At 34.9% G+C, this 25579-nt stretch overlaps 2 protein-coding genes across 2 annotated transcripts; both read right to left on the bottom strand.

The window, feature by feature from the left end:
• Positions 1–13458: 13458 nt before the first annotated feature.
• LOC136210978 (uncharacterized) lies at positions 13459–14747 on the bottom strand. The gene has a single exon (XM_066002463.1). It carries the CDS (start codon positions 14711–14713, stop codon positions 13679–13681), a length of 1035 nt encoding a protein of 344 aa, XP_065858535.1. The 5' UTR covers positions 14714–14747; the 3' UTR covers positions 13459–13678.
• A 1258-nt stretch (positions 14748–16005) lies between these two features.
• Positions 16006–20849, bottom strand: LOC136210977 (protein KINESIN LIGHT CHAIN-RELATED 1). The gene is made up of 3 exons (XM_066002462.1): positions 19932–20849; positions 17385–18293; positions 16006–16506 (listed from the first exon to the last, which is right to left on the bottom strand). The coding sequence occupies exons 1-3, from the start codon at positions 20615–20617 to the stop codon at positions 16272–16274; spliced, it is 1830 nt and encodes a 609-aa protein (XP_065858534.1). The 5' UTR covers positions 20618–20849; the 3' UTR covers positions 16006–16271.
• Positions 20850–25579: the final 4730 nt, after the last annotated feature.

The raw sequence follows: 25579 nt of genomic DNA, 5'->3' as shown, positions 1-25579 counted from the left end.
TCCTCAATTCTTTAACTTTTTCTTCTTTTTGTTATTGCTATTCGTTTTTTAGTGATTTTTTGATTCAAAGTTTTGGGATATTATGTGGGTGAAAATGTGTTTGTGTAGAGAAATAGCTTCATTGAAGATTTCATAGCGTGATACGAATTCGAGAAAATATTTTTACAGTTGCTTCAAGTACGGGGTAAAAAAAATCCCAATTTGGGGTTATGTTTTACAATTGGACAAGTTTGAGGGGTTATATTTTACAATTGGACAAGTTTAAAAGATAAATTGTTACAATTAAAAGTTGAGGGAGGCAGTTACAACATTTGGACAAGTTGAGGGGCTACATTTTTACTAAAGAAGAAGATAAGAAGCGTTCGCTTTTCAACAAAACCAAGATTTGGTTTAATCGCACTAACTTCAAAAATTGTTGTCGTAAATTTGTGATTTGTGGTGCTCACTCACGCAATTAAATTTGTATTAATTTGGTTGTTTATTGTTAACTATGGGTTAAAGATTTGTTTAGAGTAGTTGAATTAATTAGTTACAAAATCAAGGTTTTTTTAGTATAGATTTTTTAGTTTTAGGGTAGTCAATTATATCAGTTTTAGCTGTTCAATCCTAATTTTTTTATTAAACCAGATCAACTTATTGCTATTGTTATTTTACTTACGTAAAGTCTCACTTATATGTAACGATTCTACATTTATTTTAAGGAAAAATAAAATTAATTGGTTAAAAATAAAATGGTGTTTGAATTTAGAAGATATATATATATATATAGGTGAGATCCGGCGTGACAAGGGTTTAAGTTGTGACAATAAGTTTATTGTGTAACAAAACTACGTAGTTTTGATGATAATTAAAAAGTGCAAGATGGCAAATTGGTAAATAAAATGAAAGAGATGATAGAAAAAATTGTTTTTTTTTTTAAATACATTTTCCCAACTTTTCCAATCTTGTTTTTCAAAAAATTTTATACCGTTGGACTCGTCTTAATTAAACGGCCATTTTAAGATCCATGAAGCCCAAGTAAAAAAAATTCCGGTGAATGGAATCCGGGTGGTCGTTTTCCGGCGATAAAAAACGTACCCAGAAAATTCTCAAAAACTTTCAGAAAATGTAAAATATTATTTTAAGAAACTTTAATTCTTGGATTGAGACAGGATTTCTTACGATTTAGTCCCAATAAAACGTTTTCCTTAATTTTATCCATTTTACATGCTTCAACAATTTGTTGGGACTATACCGTAAGAAATCCCGCTTCGACTCAAGAATTAAAGTTTCTTAGAATAATGTTTTACATTTTCTAAAATTTTTTGAGAATTTTTTGGGCACTTTATTTCTCGCCAGAAAACGCCCACCCGGATTCCGTTCACCGTAATTTTTTTTACTTGAACTTCAGGGATCTTAAAATGACCGCCTAATTTAGACGAGTCTAATAGTATAAAATTTTTTGAAAACCAAAGTTAGAAATTTCGGAAAAATGTATTTTAAAGAAAAGAAATAAAACATTTTTCTGTTGGAACAATACAAGTATTATGTTGGAACAAATGGTACACTGATTTGGAACAAATGGTACACTGATTTGAAACTATGTAAGTAGGACAAAAAAGTGTCCAGAAAATTATCAAAAAATTCAAAAACATGTAAAACATCATTTTAAAAAATTTTAATTCTTGGCTCAAAGCGAAATTCCTTACAGTTTTGACCCAATAAATTGTTGAAGCATGTAAAATTGATAAAATTAAGGAACAAGTTTTATTGGGATTAAACCGTAAGAAATTCCGCTTCGACCCAATAATTAAAGTTTCTTAGAATAATGTTTTACATTTTGGAATTTTTTAAGAATTTTCTGGGCAATTTACATCTAAGATTTTTTTTACTTGAACTTTAAGAATCTTAAAATGACTGTCTAATTTAGATGAGTCTAATAGTATAAAAAATTTCGAAAAACGAGGTTAGAAATGTCAGAAAAATGTATTTTAAAGAAAAGAAATAAAACAATTTTCTGTTGGAACAATATAAGTATTATGTTGGAACAAATGGTACACTGATTTGGAACAACATAAGTATGACGAAAAATATGTCCAGGAAATTATCAAAAAATTCTAAAACATGTAAAATATTATTTTAAGAAACTTTAATTCTTGGCTTAAAGCGAGATTCCTTACATTTTTTATCCAAAAAATTGTTGAAGCGTGTAAAATGGATAAAATTAAGAATAATATTTTATTGGGACTAAACCGTAAAAAATTTTGCTTCGACCCAAGAATTAAAGTTTCTTAGAATAATGTTTTACATTTTATGGAATGTTTTTAGAATTTTCTGGACACTTTTTTTCTCGCCGGAAAACGCCCACCCGGATTCTGTTCACCGGAATTTTTTTTACTTGAGTTTCATGGATCTTAAAATGACCGTTTAATTAAGACGAGTCCAACGGTATAAAATTTTTTGAAAAACGAAGTTGGAAAAATGCATTTTAAAAAAAATAAAACAATTTTCTCTTTCCTTTTATTTACAAAATTGCCACCTCCTTTTGGTTAATTATAAAATTGGTTCTTGTCACGCAATAAAGTTTGTCACAACAAACTATACAAACAGAAATACACACATTGTGGCCAAGAAGCAGGAAACAAAGGCAATCACAATCTCATTAGCAAAGGAACAACAGAAAAACAGATGATGAGGAAGAACTTATGCTCATCAATTAAACAAAAATATGCTACTTATGCTCTTCGATTAATCCATCAGTATCTCTAAAAAAAATTAAATCTTGCCGGAGAGAAGTGCATCAACTGAAATTTCTTGCTCATGTCTCCTCTTTTGAATTTCCGCTCTTTGAATTGTGCTATCCATTATTAACTCTAGACTTTTTGTTTTGTTTTTTTCGAGTTTATTTGCCCTATCTATTTTCTTTGAGGAAATCGCCAGATTTCCTCAAAGAAAATTGATGTGGACTGTTAATCTTGCAGCACTAAGTTCATCTAAACATAAAAATGACAACAGAGATGACACTGAGGTAGGAATTAGAGATTTCATCGGGTTTGGATGGAGAAGAAAGAAACAATATCGAATTAGGTCTGAGGAAAGAAGGAAGATATCATTAAAGCTGAGAAATATTTACATGAAACTCAAGAATCGATTTTCAACTGTGAGCATATCGTCGAGCATAAAATGGGAAAGGTGAGAATTCAATCTAGTGGAAGAAATCTCAACGGTATCGGTTGAAAAGTTTGACACCCATAACGTTAATATCTGCTGTTTCTTTCACTTCCGTTAACTTGTGCCTAATTGGTGGTTTGGTAAAAGTTAGGGACTGATTTGATGATTTAAAGAGAATGAGGACCTAATTGATTTTAGATGTAAAGTTGGAGGGGATAAATGGGACTTATATATATATATATATATATATATATATAGGAGATGGCTCTTGTGAGAACCCTAGCCTTCTCCGTTACACTCCACACTCCTTACCATTGAGCCATTTACTTTTCTTGTATATTATGTTGTGCACTGCTTAATAAACCAATGCCCTTTTAGTTTTTATTATTTAATATTTGATGCATTCACTTATTAATATTGATTAAATATGTATAATAATAAATTATTAATAGAAAAAAAAGAAATTTGCATAATAATGAATTATTAATAGAAAAAAAATCCAAAAACATGCTTCAATTTCTTATTTATTTAATTCCTTTATATTTTTGTAATTTATGTTATATAAGAAAATATATTTTTTTAAACATACGTTAGAACATATATTTTAAACTTTCAAAACACGAACTATGAAGTTTAGAACGTACAACATATTTTTTAGAACATACGTTATGTTTTTTAGAACATGTGTTATGTTTTTTCGAACATGAGTTATAAATTATATTCTAGAACAAATGAAAAAACGATCCAGATATCTACTGATTTTTTAGAACATTATACTTAATTTTTACAACATAAACTATATATTTTTTAAAACATACGTTATAACATATATTTTAACTTTTAAAACACGAACTATGAAGTTAGAACGTACGACATGTTTTTTAGAACATACGTTATGTTTTTTAGAACACGTATTATGTTTTTTCGAACATGAGTTATAAATTATATTGTAGAACAAGTGAAAAAACGATCCAGATATCTACTGCTTTTTTTAGAAAATTATACTTAATTTTTGAAACACAAACTATAAATAGAACATATGTTATGTTTTTTAGAACATACGTTATGTTATTTAGAATGTGGGTTTTTTTTTTGACAAAAAAATGGCCCATATAATTACTATTTTTTTAAGTCATTATCTTAATTTTTAGAACACAAATTATAAAGTTTAGAATATATGTAACAATATTTAAAACATCGTCTTTAACAATTTAAAACATAAATTACAAAAATATAGATGAATTAAATAAATAAGAAATTAGAGCATGTTCTTGGTTTTTTTCTTTTAATAATTAATTATTATGCACATTTGTTTTTTTCTATTATTAATTATTATGCGAATTTAATCAATATTAATAAGTGCATGCATCAAATATTAAACAATAGAAGCTACAAGGGGATTGGTATATTCATTAACGCGCGGTAAAATACATAAGGAAAGCAAATGACTTAGTGGTAAGGAGTGTGGAGTGTAATGGAGGAGGCCTGGCTTCGATACTCCGAAGTAGCAGTTGCGTTTTTCATCTTTTTTGATTAAATTTTACACCCAAAACTACGTAGTTTTGGGTGGTTCTCACCTAAGGTGAGTTCTCACCTAGGGGAGGGTTCTCACTTGATCCCTCCCCTATATATATATATATATATATATAATGTCATATACCATTCTATTAAATTACAAAGTACAAATACATCATGATAATTAAGAGAAATATAACATTCCATCAGGTTACAGCCAGTACAAGATCCACAAAGGGATAAAAATATATTATAAAAATCATACAAGTTATAAATACAACAAAAATAGAAATGATATATTTCTCGTAAGTCGAAGCTCATTGAAAAACAGATGTAGTCCATTCTTCATCATTTAGACTCTTCTGGATATTCGGATTTGAGTGTGTTTGTTTCCATTTTTCGGAACTGCTTTTTTCTTTTAAATACTAAACAATAGATAAAAATTGTTTGGTAAAATTCTGAAACAACTGTTTTTTGCAGAAAAAATAACTAATATAACTACCTATTAGCAACAACAAACAGGTAACGGCAATAGCAAATAGCAAACATGACCAACTGAGATAAACGGGCCCTGAGTCATTTCTTTGTTTACAACCACGCAGATCCATAAATCAACGGACAAGATGAACATTTTCCGCTCTTGCTAAGACTGAAAAAAAGAATAAAATAAAGAAGTATAGCTAACAAGCGTAGATCTAACGGAAAAAGAAGTTCGAGAATGTATATAAACTTTAAACTAAAACATAAACGAGAGAAGAAAGAAGGAAGACAAGTTTCCTTCTTTATCCTCTAAGTAAATCTGATTAAAAAGGTAGAACGGAAAAGGTGACGGTTGATGCGCGTCGCTAGTAGGTGTGTAATGTGGTATTGGGTATAAATGGATATGTGTGTGCGCGCTTTTAAACTCCACTAGACGCTACTACGTAGGGGCAAGTGTACCCCGTCGTATCTAGTAATAATGCTTTAAGCCTATTTTTAAGGGTTTTGCTATTCACCGCTCCCAAATTACTTATCACCGTTTCCTCTTGGACATTTTTGCCCTTTTCATTTTTCCATTCAAAAACTTAATATCCTCTCTCCCGAGCCAAAAATTGGATTTATGAAAAATGGACCCGAGAACGTCGAGGAAATCGAATAACTACAGTTCCTATTTACACTAATTGAAATTCGTCTCCAAAAACTAACCGATTTAATCAATATATAAAAAAATAATTCATCAAAAATATACTAAACGAGTGATTCACACCATTCCGACTAGGTATACCTAGGCGGAAACGGGTGAGATGAAACTCGTGTTTTCGATTTAATTTTCAAATAAAAATACTTATCCGGGGAAGCATTAGTCTTTTTCCTTTACCATGTTTAAGTTCATGAATGTTGTTCGGGTTTTTGAATATCGAAGAAATTTGAGATAATTTCAGTTTTTGAGTTTAGAAAATGAAAAAAGAAAAAATGTCCAAAAAGAGGTGGTGATAAGTAATTTGAGAACGGTAAATAGCAATTAATATGATAAGTTTTGCAAGGATTTCGACAACTTTTACTCGTTTAAATTAATTTAATTGATAAAAAATGGAACAAATAGAAAAAGAATCCATAATGCAGTAGGATTTGTATGTTGTCCGTTTTCTTTCCTAGATTGATTAGGGAATTAAAAGAGGTATTATTTTCCTAGTGAAATATGAAAAGTATTACAACCTTATTAATACTCCCACAAAGCTCTCATTAATTATTTCGAAGTCTTTAAGCCTCTGTTACAACATTCAAACATAGGCGATCAAAACACTTTCCAAGATGGATCTTTCTAACGAAAAATCAACAACGATGCTGCTGATGCAATGCGCAATGCCAAAGGATCCTATTCATATCCATCCCCGTCCCAATTCGTTTTATAGGCAAATATATCTCAAGAGCTATAATTTTACCAGAGAAGAAGATAAAAAGCGTTCGCTTTTCAACAAAACTAAGACTTGGTTTAATTGCGTCAATTTCAAAACTTGTTGTCGTAAATTTGTGCTTTGTGGTGCTGACTCACACAATTAAATTTGTATTAATTTCGGATGTTTATTGTTAACTATGGGTTAAAGATATGTTTAGAGTAGTTGAATTAATTAGTTACAAAATCAAGGGGTTTTTTTAGTATAGATTTTTTAGTTTTAGGGTAGTCGATTATATCAGTTTTAGCTGTTCAATCCTAATTTTTTTTATTAAACCAGATCAACTTATTGCTATTATTATTATTTTACTTATGTAAGTCTCACTTATATGTAACGATTCTACATTTTTTTAAGAAAAAATAAAATTAATTGGTTAAAAATAAAAAGGTGTTTGGATTTGGAAGGCTAATTATATATATAAATATAAATCTCATATATCATTCCATTAAATTACAAAGTAAAAATAGATAATTTAGAGTCCATCAGGCTACACCCAATATAAGATCCACAAAGAGACAAAAATAGATTACAAAAAGCAATAAAAATCACAAAAAGGTACAAATACAACAAAAATAAAAATCATATACTTCTCCTAAGTCGAAGCTCATTGAAAAACAGATGTAGTCCACTATTCATCATTTAGACTTTTTTGGACATTCAGATTTAAGTGCCTGTTTGTTTTCATTTTTCGGAACTGTTTTTTTCCTTTCAATACTAAACAATAAATAAAAATTGTTTGATAAATTCTGAAACAACTGTTGTTGTTTTTTTTTTTTTTTTTTTTTTTTTTTTTTTTGCAGAAAAAACAACTAATATAACTATCTACAGCAAACAGGTAACGGTAACAGTAAACAAGACCAACTGAGTCATTTCTTTATTTGCAACCACGCAGATCTATAGATCAATGGACAAGATGACCATTGTCCGCTCTTGCTAAGATTGGAAAAAAAAAAGTATAGCTAACAAGTGTAGATCTAACGGAAAAGGAAGTTCGAGAAGGTATATAAACTTTAAACTAAAACATAAATGAGAAGAGGAAGAAGGAAGACAAGTTTCCTTCTTTATCCTCTAAGTAAATCTGATTAAAAAAAGGTAGAACGGAAAAAGTGACGGTGATGACAACGACAGCAGCGAAAAGCTTGAAAAAACGCAAAAGAGAAAAAGAAAATGTAGAGAGAAAATTTTGTAGAGTCGTTTATTAATTTAAAAACTAATTAAATAATATAAGCTTTGGTCTTTCTATTCATTTAAACTTTGGATAATCTCTTTAATTTGATGATTTTTTTAAATTCAATTCATTATACTACAACATCTGTAAGTCGTTGTTTTCTATCACTTGCTGATGATGCTGAGTCAATAAGTCAGCATTGTAAGTCGTTGTTGTTACAAGAATGATGCTGGGTAATCAAGTCAGCATGATTGTAAGCCAACTAGTCAGCATGAGTATTTCAGTAGGTCAGCATGGTACTGAGGTGATAATGCAGGTCAATATGGTCTTGCTGTGTTACCACTGGTCAGTAGGTCTTGCTGAGTTTGTACATTTTTTAGTAAGGATATTTTGGGTATTTTCACAACTTTGTAAAGGCTATAAAAGGTCTGGGTTGGGAAGTAGTTTCATAAGAGAATATTCTTAGACTAAGTCATAAGTGTACACTGTGATATACTGATTTGGGGATTGGGAAAACACGAGAGTTTCTTGAAAAGAAGAAACTGTTTCAATCTTGTTGTAATCTCCATTGATTAGTGAAGTTGCTGGATGTAGGCAGTTAAGCCGAACCAGGGTAAATTCTGTGTGTATTCTTTTGATTGTTGTTTCAAGATCCAATCTGTGATCTTTGTGTACTTTGTTTCTCTGTGTGGTTGATTGATCGTTCGAAGTGTAGTTCAACAATTGGTATCAGAGCTAATCAAGAACAGAGCAATGGGTTTTACAAAGATCGAGATCGAGCGTTTCAATGGTAAGGGAGATTTTGCTCTATGGAGACAGAGGATGAAGGCAATCTTGGTTCAAATGAAGGTTGCGAAGGCTCTGAAGGGCGAGAAGGAATTTTCGGCGACAATGACGAAGGAGGAGAAAGAAGATCTTCTTGAATTGGCTTACAGTACGATCGTCCTGTATCTTGGCGATAAGGTGCTAAGAGAAGTTTCGAAGGAAACCTCAGCTGTTGGGGTTTGGCTCAAGCTTGAACAGTTGTACATGACGAAGACACTCACCAATCGGGTTTATCTTAAGGGAAAGCTTTTTGGCTTCAAGATGAATGAGGACAAGCCAGTTGAAGACTATCTTGATGATTTCTCAAAGATCATAATTGACCTAGAGAACATAGAGGTAAAGATTGAAGAAGAAGATCAGGCCATAATGATCTTGAATTCTTTACCCCAGTCTTTCAGTCATTTTGTTGAAACCATGAAGTACGCTAGAGAAACACTAAGTCTGGAAGAAGTTCTGATGGCGCTAAAGTCAAAACAGATTGAGGCCAACACCAACACTGAAGCTGCAGAAGGATTGTTTGTTCATGGAAGGTCCGAGAAAAAGGACTCTCACAAGCCAAAGAACAAGAACGGGAGAAAGTCCAAAACTCCATCCTCAAGCAGTAAAGAAGGCAAGGTCTACAAGTGTTTTCACTGCCATAAGGAAGGACATTTCAGGAAAAACTTTCCTGAGAAGAAGAAGAGTCAAGGTCAGCCTAAAGATCAAGGCGAAGCCGCTGTGGTAGAAGAAGGTTATGAGAGCGCTGAGGTCCTTGCTGTCACTGATAAAGATCCAAACACTGACTGGATCTTGGACAGCGGATGTACGTTCCATATGACTCCCAACAGGACGTGGTTCGAAGACTTTCAAGAGGAAGGTGGGAGGGTTCTTCTAGGCAACAACAAGTTGTGCAAGGTACTGGGTCAAGGCTCCATTAGGCTGAAGATGTTCGATGGTCAAGAAAGGATTATGACCGGTGTGAGGTATGTGCCAGAACTGAAAAGAAATTTAATTTTTTTGGGTACGCTTGATAAACAAGGATACAATTATAGAGCCGAATGGGGTATCATAAGGATATCTAGAGGACCTTTAGTTGTTATGAAAGGTACCATGAGTAATGGCCTATACACACTCCTAGGTAGTACTGTGTTAGTCTCTACCGCAAATCTCACCGAGTCTAAAACTGATAGAACCAATCTTTGGCACCTTAGACTAGGTCACGTGAGTGAAGTTGGTTTACATGAACTTAGGAAGCAGGGTTGTTTTGGTAAAGATCACATAGGAAAGATAGATTTCTGTGAGAACTGTGTCTTAGGGAAGTCTAGTAAAGTCAAGTTTCCTAAGTCAGCAATACATAGAACCCAGGACATTCTTGAGTACATTCACTCTGACCTATGGGGGCCAACTAGAACTAAGTCTCATGGTGGGAGGACCTATTTTATGACCCTTATTGATGATTACTCTAGAAGAGTATGGGTTTATATTCTAGCTCATAAGAATGAGGCCTTGCAAACTTTCAAGGATTGGAAAGTGTTAGTGGAAAACCAAACAGGAAAGAAAATCAAAAGGTTGAGAACCGACAATGGTTTGGAGTTTCTTGACAAAGATTTCATCACTTTGTGCAAGAAGTCAGGTATAACTAAACATCATACCGTTCCTGGAACTCCACAGCAGAATGGCCTAGCAGAGAGGTATAATAGGACTATCCTAGAAAGAGTTAGGTGCATGTTAATTCAATCCAGTCTCCCTAAGTCTTTCTGGGCTGAAGCAGTGCAAACTGCGTGTTATCTAATCAATAGGTGCCCATCATCTGCTATAGGTTTTAAAACACCTATGCAAATGTGGTCTGATCACCCTGAGGATTATGAAAAACTTAGAGTGTTTGGTTGTTCAGCTTTTGCACACGTTAGACAGGGAAAATTAGAACCTCGGGCTCTAAGATGTGTTTTTATAGGCTACCCTATAGGAGTCAAGGGCTATAAGTTGTGGTGCCTAGAATCTGGTTATAAGAAATCCATAGTCAGCAGAAATGTTGTGTTCAATGAGATGGATTTTCCTTATCGGAAAAACCAGGAAAAAACTCAGTTAGAACCGAGTAGTCCTGAGTCCATTCAAAAACTTGAGAGTGTTAAGAATGAGGTGGAGCTTGAAGAAAATAGTGAAAACACCCGTAAAACCGAGCAAGAAGTCAGTGATGGTAATGATACTGAGTCCAGTCAAAGCTATAGACTTGTTAGAGACCGTGAAAGAAGAGTCCCTAGGGCCCCGGTTAGATATGGTTTTGAGGATCTTGTAGCTTATGCTTTTAGTGTTGCTAAGGAAGTACAAGAGTCTGAACCTGTAACCTATAGGGAAGATGTGAATTTGGTTGACAAGGAACAGTGGCTGAACGCTATGAAGGATGAGATAAAATCCCTTGATAAAAATGAAACTTGGATTCTGGTAGATAAACCTTTTGATAAGAAGTTGGTCGGTTCAAGGTGGGTGTTTAAAAGAAAGGAATGGATACCCGGTGTAGAGAAACCTAGGTTTAAAGCTAGGTTGGTGGCCAAAGGGTTTACTCAGCAGGAAGGTATAGACTTTAATGAAATCTATTCACCGGTTGTTAAACATAGGTCTATCAGGATTATTCTCTCTCTTGTAGCTCGTTTTGATCTAGAATTAGAACAATTAGATGTCAAAACAGCTTTTCTTCATGGAAACCTGGATGAGGTCATATATATGCAACAACCAGAGGGTTTTGAAATAGGAGATAAAGACCAGCGGGTATGTTTGCTTAAGAAGTCTCTATATGGTCTGAAACAGTCCCCTAGACAGTGGTACATGAAGTTCGATGAGTTTATGATAAGTCAGGACTTTCATAGGTCTAGTTATGACTTGTGTGTGTATAGTAGAGACCTTAGTGATGGCTCTAAGATTTATCTCTTGTTATATGTTGATGACATGCTTATAGCTTGTCAAAACAAAGCAGCCATAAATCAGTTAAAGGCACAACTAAACACACGGTTTGAGATGAAGGATCTCGGGTCAGCACGGAAAATTTTAGGGATGCAAATTTCTCGAGACAGAGGAAGAAAGAAGTTGTTCCTAAGTCAGTCAGGTTATCTAAGCAAGGTGTTAGAACGTTTTGGTATGACGAATTCAAAGGCCGTTCTCACTCCACTTGCAAGTCACTTCAAGCTGAGCAGTAAGCAAAGTCCTCAAACTGATGAGGAAAAGGAAGACATGGAGAGGGTGCCATATTCTAGTGTTGTAGGCTGTCTAATGTATGCGATGGTCTGTACACGTCCAGATTTGGCTCATGCTGTGAGTCTCATCAACAGGTTCATGGCAAATCCAGGAAGAGCTCATTGGTCAGCGGTGAAGTGGGTGCTGAGGTATGTCAAAGGCTCACTGAGTAAAGGTTTGAGCTATGGTGGAGCTGAAGTCCTAGTGGATGATGTAGCAGGTTTTGTTGATTCTGATTATGCTGGTAGCATTGACACCAGAAAATCCCAAACCGGGTACGTATTCACTGTGTTTGGAACTGCAATAAGTTGGAGGGCAAGTCTACAGTCAATTGTGACTCTGTCAACAACCGAGGCTGAGTTTATTGCTGTTACAGAGGCAGTAAAAGAAGCTATGTGGCTGAGAGGGGTCTTAACAGAACTTGGAGTGACACAGGTTGATGGTTTGAAGATTTACTGTGATAGCCAAGGGGCTATACATCTGTCAAAACATCAAGTGTTTCACGAGCAATCCAAACACATAGATGTGAGAATGCATTTCGTCAGGGATGTGATTAGCACTGGTACTGTTCAGGTGGTGAAAGTGGGAACTGAGGATAACCCAGCCGACATGATGACCAAATCTGTTTCAAGTAATAAATTTGAACATTGCTTGAAACTGGTAAGGATGGTCAGTGGTCCTTGAGTGTATTTTCTTCACTAGTTGATGGAGTGAATAGAAAGACAAGGTGGAGATTGTAAGTCGTTGTTTTCTATCACTTGCTGATGATGCTGAGTCAATAAGTCAGCATTGTAAGTCGTTGTTGTTACAAGAATGATGCTGGGTAATCAAGTCAGTATGATTGTAAGCCAACCAGTCAGCATGAGTATTTCAGTAGGTCAGCATGGTACTGAGGTGATAATGCAGGTCAACATGGTCTTGCTGTGTTACCACTGGTCAGTAGGTCTTGCTGAGTTTGTACATTTTTGAGTAAGGATATTTTGGGTATTTTCACAACTTTGTAAAGGCTATAAAAGGTCTGGGTTGGGAAGTAGTTTCATAAGAGAATATTCTTAGACTAAGTCATAAGTGTACACTGTGATATACTGATTTGGGGATTGGGAAAACACGAGAGTTTCTTGAAAAGAAGAAACTGTTTCAATCTTGTTGTAATCTCCATTGATTAGTGAAGTTGCTGGATGTAGGCAGTTAAGCCGAACCAGGGTAAATTCTGTGTGTATTCTTTTGATTGTTGTTTCAAGATCCAATCTGTGATCTTTGTGTACTTTGTTTCTCTGTGTGGTTGATTGATCGTTCGAAGTGTAGTTCAACAACATCCATTACATCTCATTGTTATATAATCATAACAGATCACATATTAGTTTATGTTATTTGTTGTTGATAGATAATAAATATTAGTTGATTTTTTTTTCTAAAAGCAACTGTCGAAATTTCACTAAACACTTTCTATTTTCCTTTTAATTTAAAAGCAAAAAATAGTTTCAAAAACTAGAATCAAATAGACACTGACACCTAGTAGTGTTCACATGGATCCTAATGACCACGGTGAATTTGGTCATTCACCGTTAGATGTAACGGTGAATGACCAAATTCACGTGGTCATCAGGGTCCATGTGAAAAATACTGTACTAACACCTAATGTTATTAATCAATATTAAGAACTAGAAAACTAAAAATAACATTTTTACAAAGTTCATATGTTTTTCCTCAAAATAAAATCACAAAAATATTGGATCATCCAAACAAAAACTTATCAACCCGATTAATTTCGGTTGATTAGTCGAACATGTTCGCTAGCTCGCTCATCCCGTAACTTTTTAACCACATTTTTCCATTGAGATAATTCTAAAATACATTTAATTACAATTTTACCCCTCAATCAAAGGCAAAGTGGGCACAAAATCAACCCATTCTCATTACATTTCCCACATCTACCCTTAACTCCATCAATCACAATCTTACAACTTCCTCCACAATCCAAACAAGGAACAAATCTAGCTCCACCACATCCTTCACACGCTTGCCTCCCTACCCCTTTCTCCACACGTGCCCAACTCAGTATCTTCCCGAGTCGACCCGACTCATCCAACTCACTCACTTCCTCCACTCCTCCAATGTACTTCCCCTTCACAAACAACCTCGGCAAACTCACTTCCTCCCCTAAAATCGTCCTCAACTCGTTCAAGAACTCAGCGTGTAACGACACATCCCTTTCATCAAACACAACTTGCTGCACTTCTAACGCCGTCCTCACACGGTTACAATCTTCATACGTGCGACGTACTCCACGCAACGACGTCGTATACACCACAACCGAGTCAGCTCCACCTGGTGGACACCTGTCCGGGTACTGACTCAGTGGGTCAATCTTCTTTTTTTCATAATACGCCAATTTCCCTTCCTTTTCCCTCTCAATTCTATCCCTCAATAGGAATATATTCTGTTTCACCGGTTTTATAACGTTGCCGGACTCATTCGCCGGAGAAAGCTCAACTAGCGGCGGTTCTGCGATTGTATTCAAAGACTGGGTCTTTTTCAGCAATTGGGGTTTTGGGGTTAGCTTTGCGTCGAGTTCTGCTAGGGTGTGAAACGACTGTGTTTTGATTGGCGGCCGTTTCTTTTCCGGCGCGGCTGAGACATCGGCGGCGGATTGAGGTGGTGGCGGTGGTGGTGTTTTGAGGTGTTCTAGGGCTTTGCTAACTTCATCCCAGGAATGAGGAGTATCAGATTCCAATTTGTTGAGCTTTTCGAGAAGTGGAGCAGGTAAATTGGGGGGTTTCTCTTGGTTTTCGTGACCGGAATTATCGCCGGAGAGCCATGGTTCTTGAATGGAATTGATGTCGAAGACGGCGAAGCTTGATGGCGGCGGACGGTAGTAATCTACGGTGGCGCTCTTTGAGTTAGTGCAACCCATTTTGAATTTTGGGGTGTTAAAAGTTGTGTGAGAATATTTAGGATTTATTGTATTTTATAATATATTTTTTAATGAAAATAATTAATTAAAGGAATTTTTGTTTATTTATTTATTATATGGTAGATAAGGAGATATGTTTGTCCACATTAGATAATGTTTTTTGTCTGATTAAATTAGAAATTAAATGTGGGAGTTTGAGTTTCAGCCTTAGAATTAGTATGTGGTGTGTGACAAGTCCAAGTAGTTTTAGTTTTGTGGATTGGGAGGTCACTTGCTGATTAGACCTGTTGATGGTCTGGGTACCCATCTGTCCCGTCCAGGCCCGTGTTTTTTGAGCCGGGTTTGAGCGAAGAAATTTGACTTTCGGCGTAGCTCAGTTCAAACCTACTCGCTTATTTTATTTTGGCGTGTTTGGGATATAAAAATAACACATATAAGTCTGGTTCGGTTCACCCTATTAATATTAATTATTAAATTTATATATTAAATATAAATATTATTTTTATTATTACAAACTTGATATTGTATTTTTAAATCCGAGCCAAACTCAGTCTGAGTCCGCCTAAATTAACAGAAGAGTGGGTTGGACTCAGACTAAGCATTTTTTAACAAATGCTCTTTGGATCCGGTTCATGAATAAGTCTACTTACATCAACATTTTAGATTAAAGATCAATGTTGTAAAAATCAGACTCGGTTGGATTGTGAATCGGTCATGCATCCGATCTAATTATATTTACTTTGTTAATTCATTAAGAACCGGAATCAACCGATGAACCAACGAACCGAATTTACTCTGCATTTTTTTGAATGTTTCAACATCAAGTTTGATAGGATAACTGACTGTATCAGTTGCCGAATCAACTTTAATGTGATTTTAATCAACTTTAGTTCTTTGATTTTTTCAGGTTGAGGATGTTATCAATTATTTTCAGGGCATTTACTTCAGAAAGAAAAATCCAAGGACTTCTATATCCAATTTTGAAGTTCATCACCTATAAAGAAAGACCAAATTGAAGAGGTGTGGGTACAGTTACCCTTAATTAGCAAGAAATGTTAAAAACATTTAGAATTGGGACAAGTATAAATATTTAACCTTTGATTATTTGGAAAGGACAGTTTAAGTCTTCGCGTATAAAACAGTGCAATCTAAAATTTAACTTGTGCAATTTCAAACTCATTAACGGAAGCCAACATTGTTTTACATTATTTGTCATTAACAAAAGACGTACAATTTCAAACCATATTAATTGCGCAGAATCATGAATGAATTGTTGATAAAACATCAGAATATCTTCAAAACTTATTAGCTCAAATGAACATTCTTCTTCACAGTGAACAATTTAGATCTCCCAACCCAACACAAACAATCAACGAAAACAATTAGAAATATCGCAAACAAATCAGATTTCAAAACTAAAAAAAATGAAAAAATAAAAAAACCCCAACAACAACAACAGATTACAACATTGAAGCTATACATGATGATGATCTTATCTTCTAAACTACAGAATGTGCACGTGTGGATAAATATAAACGAAAAAATGATTAAAACATGTTTAAATTCTAAATCCGAGACCAGGCCACCTCTTGTTCGATTCTTTCTTGTTCCTCTTCGTCGTGTTATCTATCAGATTTTCCAGTGATTTCGCCTTTTTATTACGAGCCCTGCCTGCTTCTTTCAGTAGTTCAGCTAACCTGTTCTTTTCATCCTCAAAATCTGGATTTGCAATCCCAAGTTTTTCCTCTCTTAGTTTCAGAACATACTCCAATATCTCTATTGCATCATCCACCCTGTATCCAATCCAAACCAACAAAATTCAACATTTCAAGACCATGAATGCTAGTTAATACAGCTGTCAAAACGGTTATGACACGACAAAATGATTCGCATAGCCATTACAGTTAAAGATTACCAAGTGAGGTAGTAACTCATTATGTAAACCCATTTAAATTATGTGTTGTGTTAACCGTTTATTAAATGGGCGTGTCAGTATTGACCCTTAATGTGTGATGTGATCAGAATATGTCAATACGACACGTTTAAATCTCCACAAACTTCTTCACCCTTTTGATCTGACTCTCTACTTCAAGGGTTGAATTGAAAAAGGCTACTATATGTTTTGACTGCTGCTTAGGGTGAGTACAACCACCAAAAACTGAACTGAACCGAACCGAAATCTGATTCAGTTTTCGGTTCAGTTCGGTTTTTCTTAGCGAAAAAACAAAAACTCCTAAATTAATGAACTTCAAACAGAACTCCAATACTTTGTATTACCGAAATCCAAATATAGTTGCAAAAGGATATTATTAGTATTATTATGATTACAAATGCAGTGCTATATGAAATTAATAACAGTATTAGGTAGTATTTTAAAACTGAACAAACTAAATGCATTATTATTAATATTGGACTACACACAAAAAGAAATTTGTTCGGGTTTTACTGGAACAAAACTAAAATGTAATTCGGTTTGGTTCCGTTCCTCAATTGCTTCATATTTAGGTTCGGTTTAGTTTTCGAATGGAACGGTTTTGCTTGGCTTAGTTTTCGAACTGAATGATTTTGCTCAGTTCAGTTTTCAAGCCAAACCGATCAATGCTAATGCTCACCCCTAGTGCTACTACTCTAAGCAATTTTCAATTCATAATAGTTTGTAATGATATATTACCTCCCCATGGCATCATAAGTTGCCGCAAGATTGCTATAAACTCCGAGGGTATCTTGATTACAAGGGCCACACTCTTGCTCCAGTATTGATCTTGCTTCTTCAAACAGCTCCGCGGCCTCATCGATCTTGAAAAGCTGTACACAAGCCAATCCCATCTGGTTCAGCACGACACCGAAGAAGGCCGATTTCCTCTCCCCACTGGCTCTAAGTTTCATTACAGCGCTCTCGAAAGAACTCCTCGCTTCTTCGTATCTTCCAACCATGTAATACATTACTCCCATTCGTGCTTCTATACCTGCGATAGTGCTTTGCTGTCCAGGTTTATCCTCCAACAACTTCATTGCCTTCTGTAGCAACTTCAATGCCTCCTCAGGATCATCTACAGACTCGTAAATGGCAGAAATCTCAGTCAACCCACCGGCGATCTCTTCTGTTGTGGTTCCAGGCACAGGTTTTGTGTATATCCTCAAAGCATTTTCACAGTAAGACTTCGATTCTCGGAGTTTTCCGGTCCTGTTATAAAGGTCAGCAAGGCGCACAAAAACAGAGGCAACGGAAGGATGGTTATCGCCTTTTGATGACTTGAAGACAGTGAGTGCCTTTTGGTAAGAAAACACAGCCTCGTCGAAGCGGCACAGAGACATGTAAACATTGCCAATGCTGACATCAATGGAAGCAACCTCATTTTCTTGCCCATTGGCAATCATTGCCATGCTAGCAAGAACAAGATGCTCAAGAGCTGATTCGTAATCTCCCTTGGCCTCGCAGACAAGGGCCATCAGTCGCCGGTCAGCTGCCTCTTCGATTGATGCTGGCTCACTATGAGCACGATGAATTTCAAGAGTTCTCTTGCTCAATTCTTCTGCTTTCTCAAAGTTCATGGCTTGAACATGGGCCTCAGATAAGTACCTGGCATTTTCAAAAGAAATTTACTTAAATTTAGCTAAAACAGTGGAAAATAACCACAATAATCAGATACAGGGATAACCTAATGTAGAAAACCGTTCAATGTTGGACCTAATGTTACATGGATGGAGCAATTTCAGGCCCAACTAACAGCATAACAAATCAAAGCTTGTTCCTTGTCAACTTCTTACCACTTACATGCAAGTTGGCTCCATTCATAAGACCTGACCATCAATTGATATCCCCGCTCCAATGACGTGACACTCAGCTAGAGATGAAGAATCACAAGACATGCACATGCTTGACATCAACATTAACTGTTAAAGTCGACACATGGAAGTCAATTGATGGTCAGATGTGACGAAAAGAGCCAACGTGGCACATAGCCGGCATAGGCGGTAAGGAGTTGACGCGAAACAGATTTTAGTTCGTTATGCCGGGCATGCAATTGCTCCATCCATATAGCATTAGGCGAAACATTGAACAGTTTTTGTCAGTTAGATCTTAAGTGGTTCTTCCCTAGGGCTAAAATTATACTTTATCCCTCAAAGATTCTATTCCAAACTTTTGAGCATAGTTTTAAAAAGCGAAAGGCGAGTCAAGGCGACAAGGGCAAAATATCGCCTTGAGGCGAGGCGAGAGGCGACGGCCTCTCGCACGTGAGCCGACAAAAAATTAGAAAATCAAATAAAATAAAATTAACTCAATAAAAACTAGTAGTACTTAAGGATAGTTTAATTTCTAAACTTGTAAACCAAAGTAACTTAAAGTCTAAAAATAAAGTGCTAATTCTTAAATCAAAATAGCATAATATCAAGCCTCTACCTAGCGTACTTGAAGATTATTGATCATGTTTGGCAAGAGGAGTTCCATAGTCCTCTTTTTGCAGCTGCACGTTATCTTAACTCATCTTTATTTTATAACCCCAGTTTCTGCTCCAATAAAGTTGTCCAAAAAGGTTTACTTGATTGTATAGAAACACCTTAGAACCTAATTTGTCTGCTCAAGTAAGTCAGATAAAATTGTACGAGGGAGCTGTGGGAAGCAGAAACTCGGTGGTGGAGGAGAAGAAGAGAAAGCCGTTGGAGTTTTTGGGGGTGTCTCTGTCTCTCTTTAATTTTATCGGGCTGTTCTGTTGTCTTTTTGGTTTTAATATAAATTAGGTTTTTTTTTTTTTTTAAGAAAAGGCTGACTTAACGCCTCACCTGCAAGAGGCGATTGCCTCTCGCCTGAGAGGGTGAGGGATCGCCTCTTGAAGGTGGAAGGCGGTGGGGTGATCGCCTCAGTCGCCTCAGAGGCGATCGCCTTTTTAAACTATGCTTTTGAGACTAACTTCATATCAGTGAATATAATCTGATATTCATGTTTGTCAAGGACTTGATGAAAACAGACACCAACATCATACCTAACCTAAAAGTTGAATTTCTGAGCTAATTTTTCTGCACTTTATTTCCCAAGGTCGTCCAAACATAATATTTATATTCCCAATAAAATAAAAACATAAAACAAGGCAACTTTCCAATTCCAACTTCCAAGGTTTCAGGAACCACTCTAAAAAGGTATCATACTGACATCAATCACAGCCAAAGACAATGGCGAATGCTACAAAAGAAGAGAAAAGTGCAGAAAGAAATTCAATACCTGCAAGTCTCTCCAACTCTTGGATCAGTCTCCCCCAAAGCCTCGATCTGAATCTTAAGCCCTTCTTCATAAGAGGCAATTGACTTATCCACTTGACCAAGCATGGAATAAGTATCCCCTAATTGCATATACCCAGAAAACGCCGCAAGCGCATGATCCATCCCTCTACTCAAATCCGGCACCGTAATTGCCCTCTCAAGCACCGGCACCGCCTCCTCAAACCTCCCTAAGCAGCAATATATAGCACCCAAAACGTGCAGACTCATAACCAAATCCAAACTCGGCTCCCCATCTACTGCACACCGCTCGAACGACTTCGACGCACGAATTGCGTAATCTAGAGCCTTAATTGGACCCTCACCAGAAGCAATTGTATCACGAGCAAGCTTCAATAGGAACGGGCCGAGATCGGGGTTGTCCAGTGAAGCATCAGCGAGGAGTAGCGGGTTAGGCGAGTCCGGCGGAGGTTTTTTAGTAGAGCGAGTAGGTGAGGGTTTAGATCGGGAAGGAGAAGGAGAAACTAATTTCTTAGTTGGTGTTGGGGTTCTAGGGATTGCGGAATCTGGTCGAGATTGCGTTTGGGTTGGGGTTGGGGTTTGCGTTTGGAGTTGAGGTTGGATCTCGGGAACGGAGATCCGAAGTGGCGGCGCCTCCGGCGGTGTTTTGACCGAGACAAGCCCCGGCATCGTGATTTTTTGGGGGAAAATTGAAATTAGGGATAGAGAGAGAGGGAATTGCAGATGAAGAAGAAAGGGAGTGAAATGAGATTAAAGAAATGGTTTTTGAGAGACAGATAGGTCACCAATAAAGGAAGTGACAGGGAGGTTGAAGAAGGTGAAGAGTAGATGATGAAAAGATCTAAAATGGGACCAAACACCCCATTGTTGTAGATCAGATTCCTTCATTTTCCTCTCTCTTTCCTCTGGTGTGGGTATAGGGTCAAAATGGTAAATTAGTAGATGGTTTATGTTTAGTTTAGTATTGTCATTAGTGGGTTAATTAAGGATTAAAGTGTGTTTTGAGCATTTCACTTGTTTTGGGTTGCATTAAGATAAGACTAAGACAGACTGGCTTTAGTGAGGGAGACTTTCTATAGTGGCTCAAGACCAATCATGGCGTAATTAAGGATCAAAACAATTCTTAGGACAGTTAGATATTGTCGGTTTTGACCCAAATATAATATATTGGGTTTTACGGTACATGTCTACATATATTAGATCTAACCTTACTCATCAGTTTCAGTCATTTTCTCTTCATTTACGATGTAGAATTCAGTTCATTCTTGAACTCATCGTCATCTTTTAGGACCGCTTATTGCTCAGAACTTCTATCTCGGCGCCACCCACTCCAAACCAAGTTGTTACAGACCCATCGGGTTTTGTCTAGTTCATCTCTGAACTACACATTGTACGTCGAGAGTCGGCTCTAATACTAATTGTAACATCATGCCCAATACCATGTAGATATTGTCCGTCTTGGTCCAAATCCAACACTTTGGATCTCACGGCTTTAAAACTCGTCTACATGTATTGGATTTCCACCTTACTATTAAGTTCAGTCACACTTTCTCCATTTCCGATATGGGATTCAATTCATTCCTACCCCGATTGATATCCCTTAGGACTCGGCTCCACCCGCTCCGAACCAGGTCATTACATGAAAAGTGTTTGATAAATTTCGCAAAAATGAACTAATATTAATAATAGCAAACTACAAACACAGACATGTGAACCAAACAGGTTCTTAGAATAGGGTTGTTTTGTGCATTATTCGATTAAAACTGTATTATCGAATTGAATTAATTCAATTCAGTTTTTTTGTTTGGTTTTTTTGTACTTTGGTCTGGTATCGGTTTATAGTTTTATATGTATTTCGGTGTTTAGTTCGGTTTGAAAAACAATGTCAAAACACTGAGTTGTATCGAATTGTTCATATTATACATTTTTATATAAATATATATATATGCATATGTGATTTTACAAGTGTAATTTTTTTTTTATTGTTGTCGTTGCAATAATGATCTAAATATATTCTGAAGTTTTTTTTTTTTTTTTTTTGTTATTATTGAGGTAAATTTAATAAGAAAATATAATGATTTTTATTTGTTGTTTTAATTTTTTTTAGCTAAATTTGCTTTGTTCGGTTTAAAACCAAACCGTGTATCAATTTTACATATTGTTCGGTGTCGGTGTGAAATATTTAGGTAGTTTTGGTATTCATTTTTTTCAGTTCAATTTTGAATCGAAGCACACTCTTACTCTAAGTTGAGTTTGAACTAGGGTCCATCTTAAGTTCTGCGACATCTTCGACGCACTTCTATCTTGAAATTGACAAACATGATCAGTTTATTGTAAATCAAAATTTAGATATCAACTCAGCTCTAAACTTTGATAATATTTGACAAATTGACCAAATACAAGCAGTTTCAATATTGGAAATTTTGTTAAAAAAATAAAGTTATCCAGTTGCCATATTTTCATTAGTAAGATTCATTAGATCAAACCCATAGTAGAATTTCCACACACGTTAACTCTTAATTCAATCATCGGTAGACATATAATTAATAGTATTGACATGTCACTTCCTGAATACTCGTAAACTTATTTTGGTTTCAGATCATAGTAGAATTTTCACGTCAGTGACTTTCAAATTTCCAATAATTCAACCATTTCTTTTTATTTTCACCATTTTCATACTGCGAGTTCATATTTTTTTAATAAGACAAAGTATCATTTTTCTCCTATAATTATCGTGAAAAAAAAACTATATTAAAACTCAACGTAAAAAAAACTCGTTCAATGTTAGACCTAAAGCTAGCAGTGTTTCCATGGACCTTAATGACCAAATGAATTTGGTCATTACTGTTAAATTTAGGCTTATTCAATCTAAGTATTGGGATGCTTTGAATCTTCCTCCTAAGATTCTAATAAATCCAAATATAACGGTGAATAACTAAATACTACATGACTAAGAGTCGGGTAATGCATGAATTGACTGACCTTATTAATCGAGAAAGATACATTTACCAGAGAACCGATAAAATCAAAAGGCTAAGGATTTAAGGTAATAAAGTTATTAACTTATTGCAGTGCATAAATTCACAATTTTCATATTATCTAGTAATTAATTTATTAATGAGTTATTAGCAAATAATAGTACTCCCACTCTTTTATAATATTTATTATTTTGTTGTTTTTACTAGGATTAAAGAGCAACTAATTTGTCTTGAATTTAGAACAAAAAAAATAGAATGGTTTAAACTAAATTATCTTTGTTTTTAAAAAATCAAAATTATTTAAGGTTATTTACAAAATTGGTCAAATTGAGAGGCTCGTTTATATTTTTAGACCCATTACACCACATCTTACCAAACTAGACATTTTCATTATTAACTTTTCAGAAATACCCCCATTTTTTCAAACCACCAACTTATTGTATACTGCGGAGTGATATTTTGTACGAGCAACTGCAGAGTGATTTTAGCTGCGAGTTTCGATGAATTTTCACGTAAAGTTCAATGGCAAAGGTCGCAAAGAATGTAAATTTCGATCTTCTTGCATCTAATAACATGAAATCGTAGCATGTTTAGGTTTAGGGTTTGTTAAGGTTTACGGGTTTTGAGTTTAGTTTTTCGTATGATTTAAGGCTTTGGCCCTGTTTGGGAATTAGTTGTTAGCTGTTAGATGATTACATTAGCTGATTTGACTAGCTGTTTGTGTAGACCTGTTTGGTAAAAATTAGCTGATTGATAATAGCGATTTGTGCAAAAAGACGAATAAGGGCATTAATTTTGGCGCAGGAGAAGAGAGAGTCTATTTATTAGGGTTAAAAAAGTCCATTAATTTTAATATTGCAAAACGCTAATTGAAAAGGCTCCTTTTAAGAGCTTTTTCTAAATTAGCGTTTTCATCCCAAAACTCTCCCTCAAACCTCTCACCACCAAACACTCCAATTAGCGGTTTCAGTGGTCAAACCTCTAAAGTTGGTCAAAACCGCTCTTTTTATCCCAAAACGCTCTTTGCCAAATATAGCATTTATTAAGGTTAGAATTATGTTTAGTAAAAGAATAACCAGCTCTTTGTGACACTTTTGGTAACATCTTTCATTCTAGTGCTTGTATTGTCTATTTAGTGCACGTTTGTTTAATTTCGGAACTGTGTTTTGTTTTTTAATTCTAAACATGAGATAAAAAGTGTTTGGTAAAAAATTAAACATCTGCTTTTAACATAAAAATAAAATAATATCTGCTATCTATCAGTAACCGGAAATACTAATATATAGGAACATGTGAACCAAACGGACCCTAAAGAAAAGATGGTTACAATATAACATTCATTCGCTCCAACATTTGTTGCGGTGTAAGGAGACCCGAAACTAGCCCTGACCCTAGTTTATCATGTCCTATCTATCCAGACTCTGCTAATTGGTTCAGATAAATATCTTGCTTTGGTTTGGCTTGGAATCTCAACGTGCTACCTACTATGGTCTCGAATAAAGGTTCACTCCATCAAATCAATAGGTTATACATTTTCCTAATTACAGATATATTCAAAATCACATATGTTTTTTCTAGGTATAATATCCATTTGGTTTCCCAATCTAAGACTTCAAAGTCAATTAGAGTTTATCAAAATCATCAATTAGGTATTTCAACTAAACAAAAATCATCAATTGAGTCTTCATTCTAAACCAAAATCATCTATTGAGGTATCATCGAAATTTTAGACTCTCTTCCCCAAACTTATTTTGACCAACATAGAGATTATTACAGTCACAATTTATGATTTTAGTATAGAATGGAAACTCAATTGAAGATTTTTTTTAGTTCAAAGACCTAATTAATAATTTTGATAGTTTATAATTCTAATTGACTTTGAAATTTTAATATGGGGAGCCAAATGTGTGTAATTTTTTTTTTAATATTTTCCTAAAAAATATTAATAGAAAACTATAGTAATAACATTACCAATATATATACAAGGAGAAGAAATAGACCTCCAATTCGTTCACAATTTAGTTACCTCTTGAACTTTATTTTATTTTCATTTATACCCTAAATTTTAAAATAGAAAATTATGGTGCTGAACTTTATATTTTACTAACAAAATGACTCTTTTTTATTGTTAATATACTCAGAATGACCGATGAACACCTCAAAATAAAAATAATAAAAAAAAAAAACCTAAAAATTAAAGTTATTTAGAACCATTGTTTTTTATTTTTCAGATCACAAATTTTGAAACTCTCTAAAGAAAAACATTCACCGGTCATGAATATAATTTACCTCAATTTAGTGCTAATCAACTTTAATTTTTTAAATCTTCCATTTTGTAATGGTTAATAGTTATTTTTATAGCGTCAAATTAAAAGTATTAGATTTTTAGCAAAACAACAACCTTAACTCCATTAGGACAAAAAAAAAACCTATAAAAAAAAACCGTAACCACAAGTTTTATTTTTGAAATTTACCCGTTAATTAATAAATCATTTAAAATAAGTTAATGGGACTAATAAGTCGCTTTAAACATATTTAAGGAATTAGTTACTCATTTTCAAAGCCTAGAGATCAACCGGTTTTTATGCCCACGTTAAAGAGACTATGGATGAATTATACCGATTAGTTTTAAAATGCAAGAACCATAACAAAA

Source organism: Euphorbia lathyris, chromosome 1, assembly GCF_963576675.1.
Source record: "Euphorbia lathyris chromosome 1, ddEupLath1.1, whole genome shotgun sequence".
NCBI classification, from domain to species: domain Eukaryota; kingdom Viridiplantae; phylum Streptophyta; class Magnoliopsida; order Malpighiales; family Euphorbiaceae; genus Euphorbia; species Euphorbia lathyris.
Note: the sequence above shows the minus strand (reverse complement) of the source record. Positions and strands in the feature narration are given on the sequence as shown.

What these genes read in the sequence shown, in the direction of transcription:
- LOC136210977 (XM_066002462.1), bottom strand. Translation starts at nt 20,617, where the DNA reads ATGCCGGGGCTTGTCTCGGTCAAAACACCGCCGGAGGCGCCGCCACTT. An exon ending in AGAGTTGGAGAGACTTGCAG is followed by an intron (nt 18,294 to 19,931) that starts GTATTGAATTTC and finishes TGAAAATGCCAG; the next exon opens with GTACTTATCTGAGGCCCATG. An exon ending in ACTTATGATGCCATGGGGAG is followed by an intron (nt 16,507 to 17,384) that starts GTAATATATCAT and finishes GATTGGATACAG; the next exon opens with GGTGGATGATGCAATAGAGA.
- LOC136210978 (XM_066002463.1), bottom strand. Translation starts at nt 14,713, where the DNA reads ATGGGTTGCACTAACTCAAAGAGCGCCACCGTAGATTACTACCGTCCG.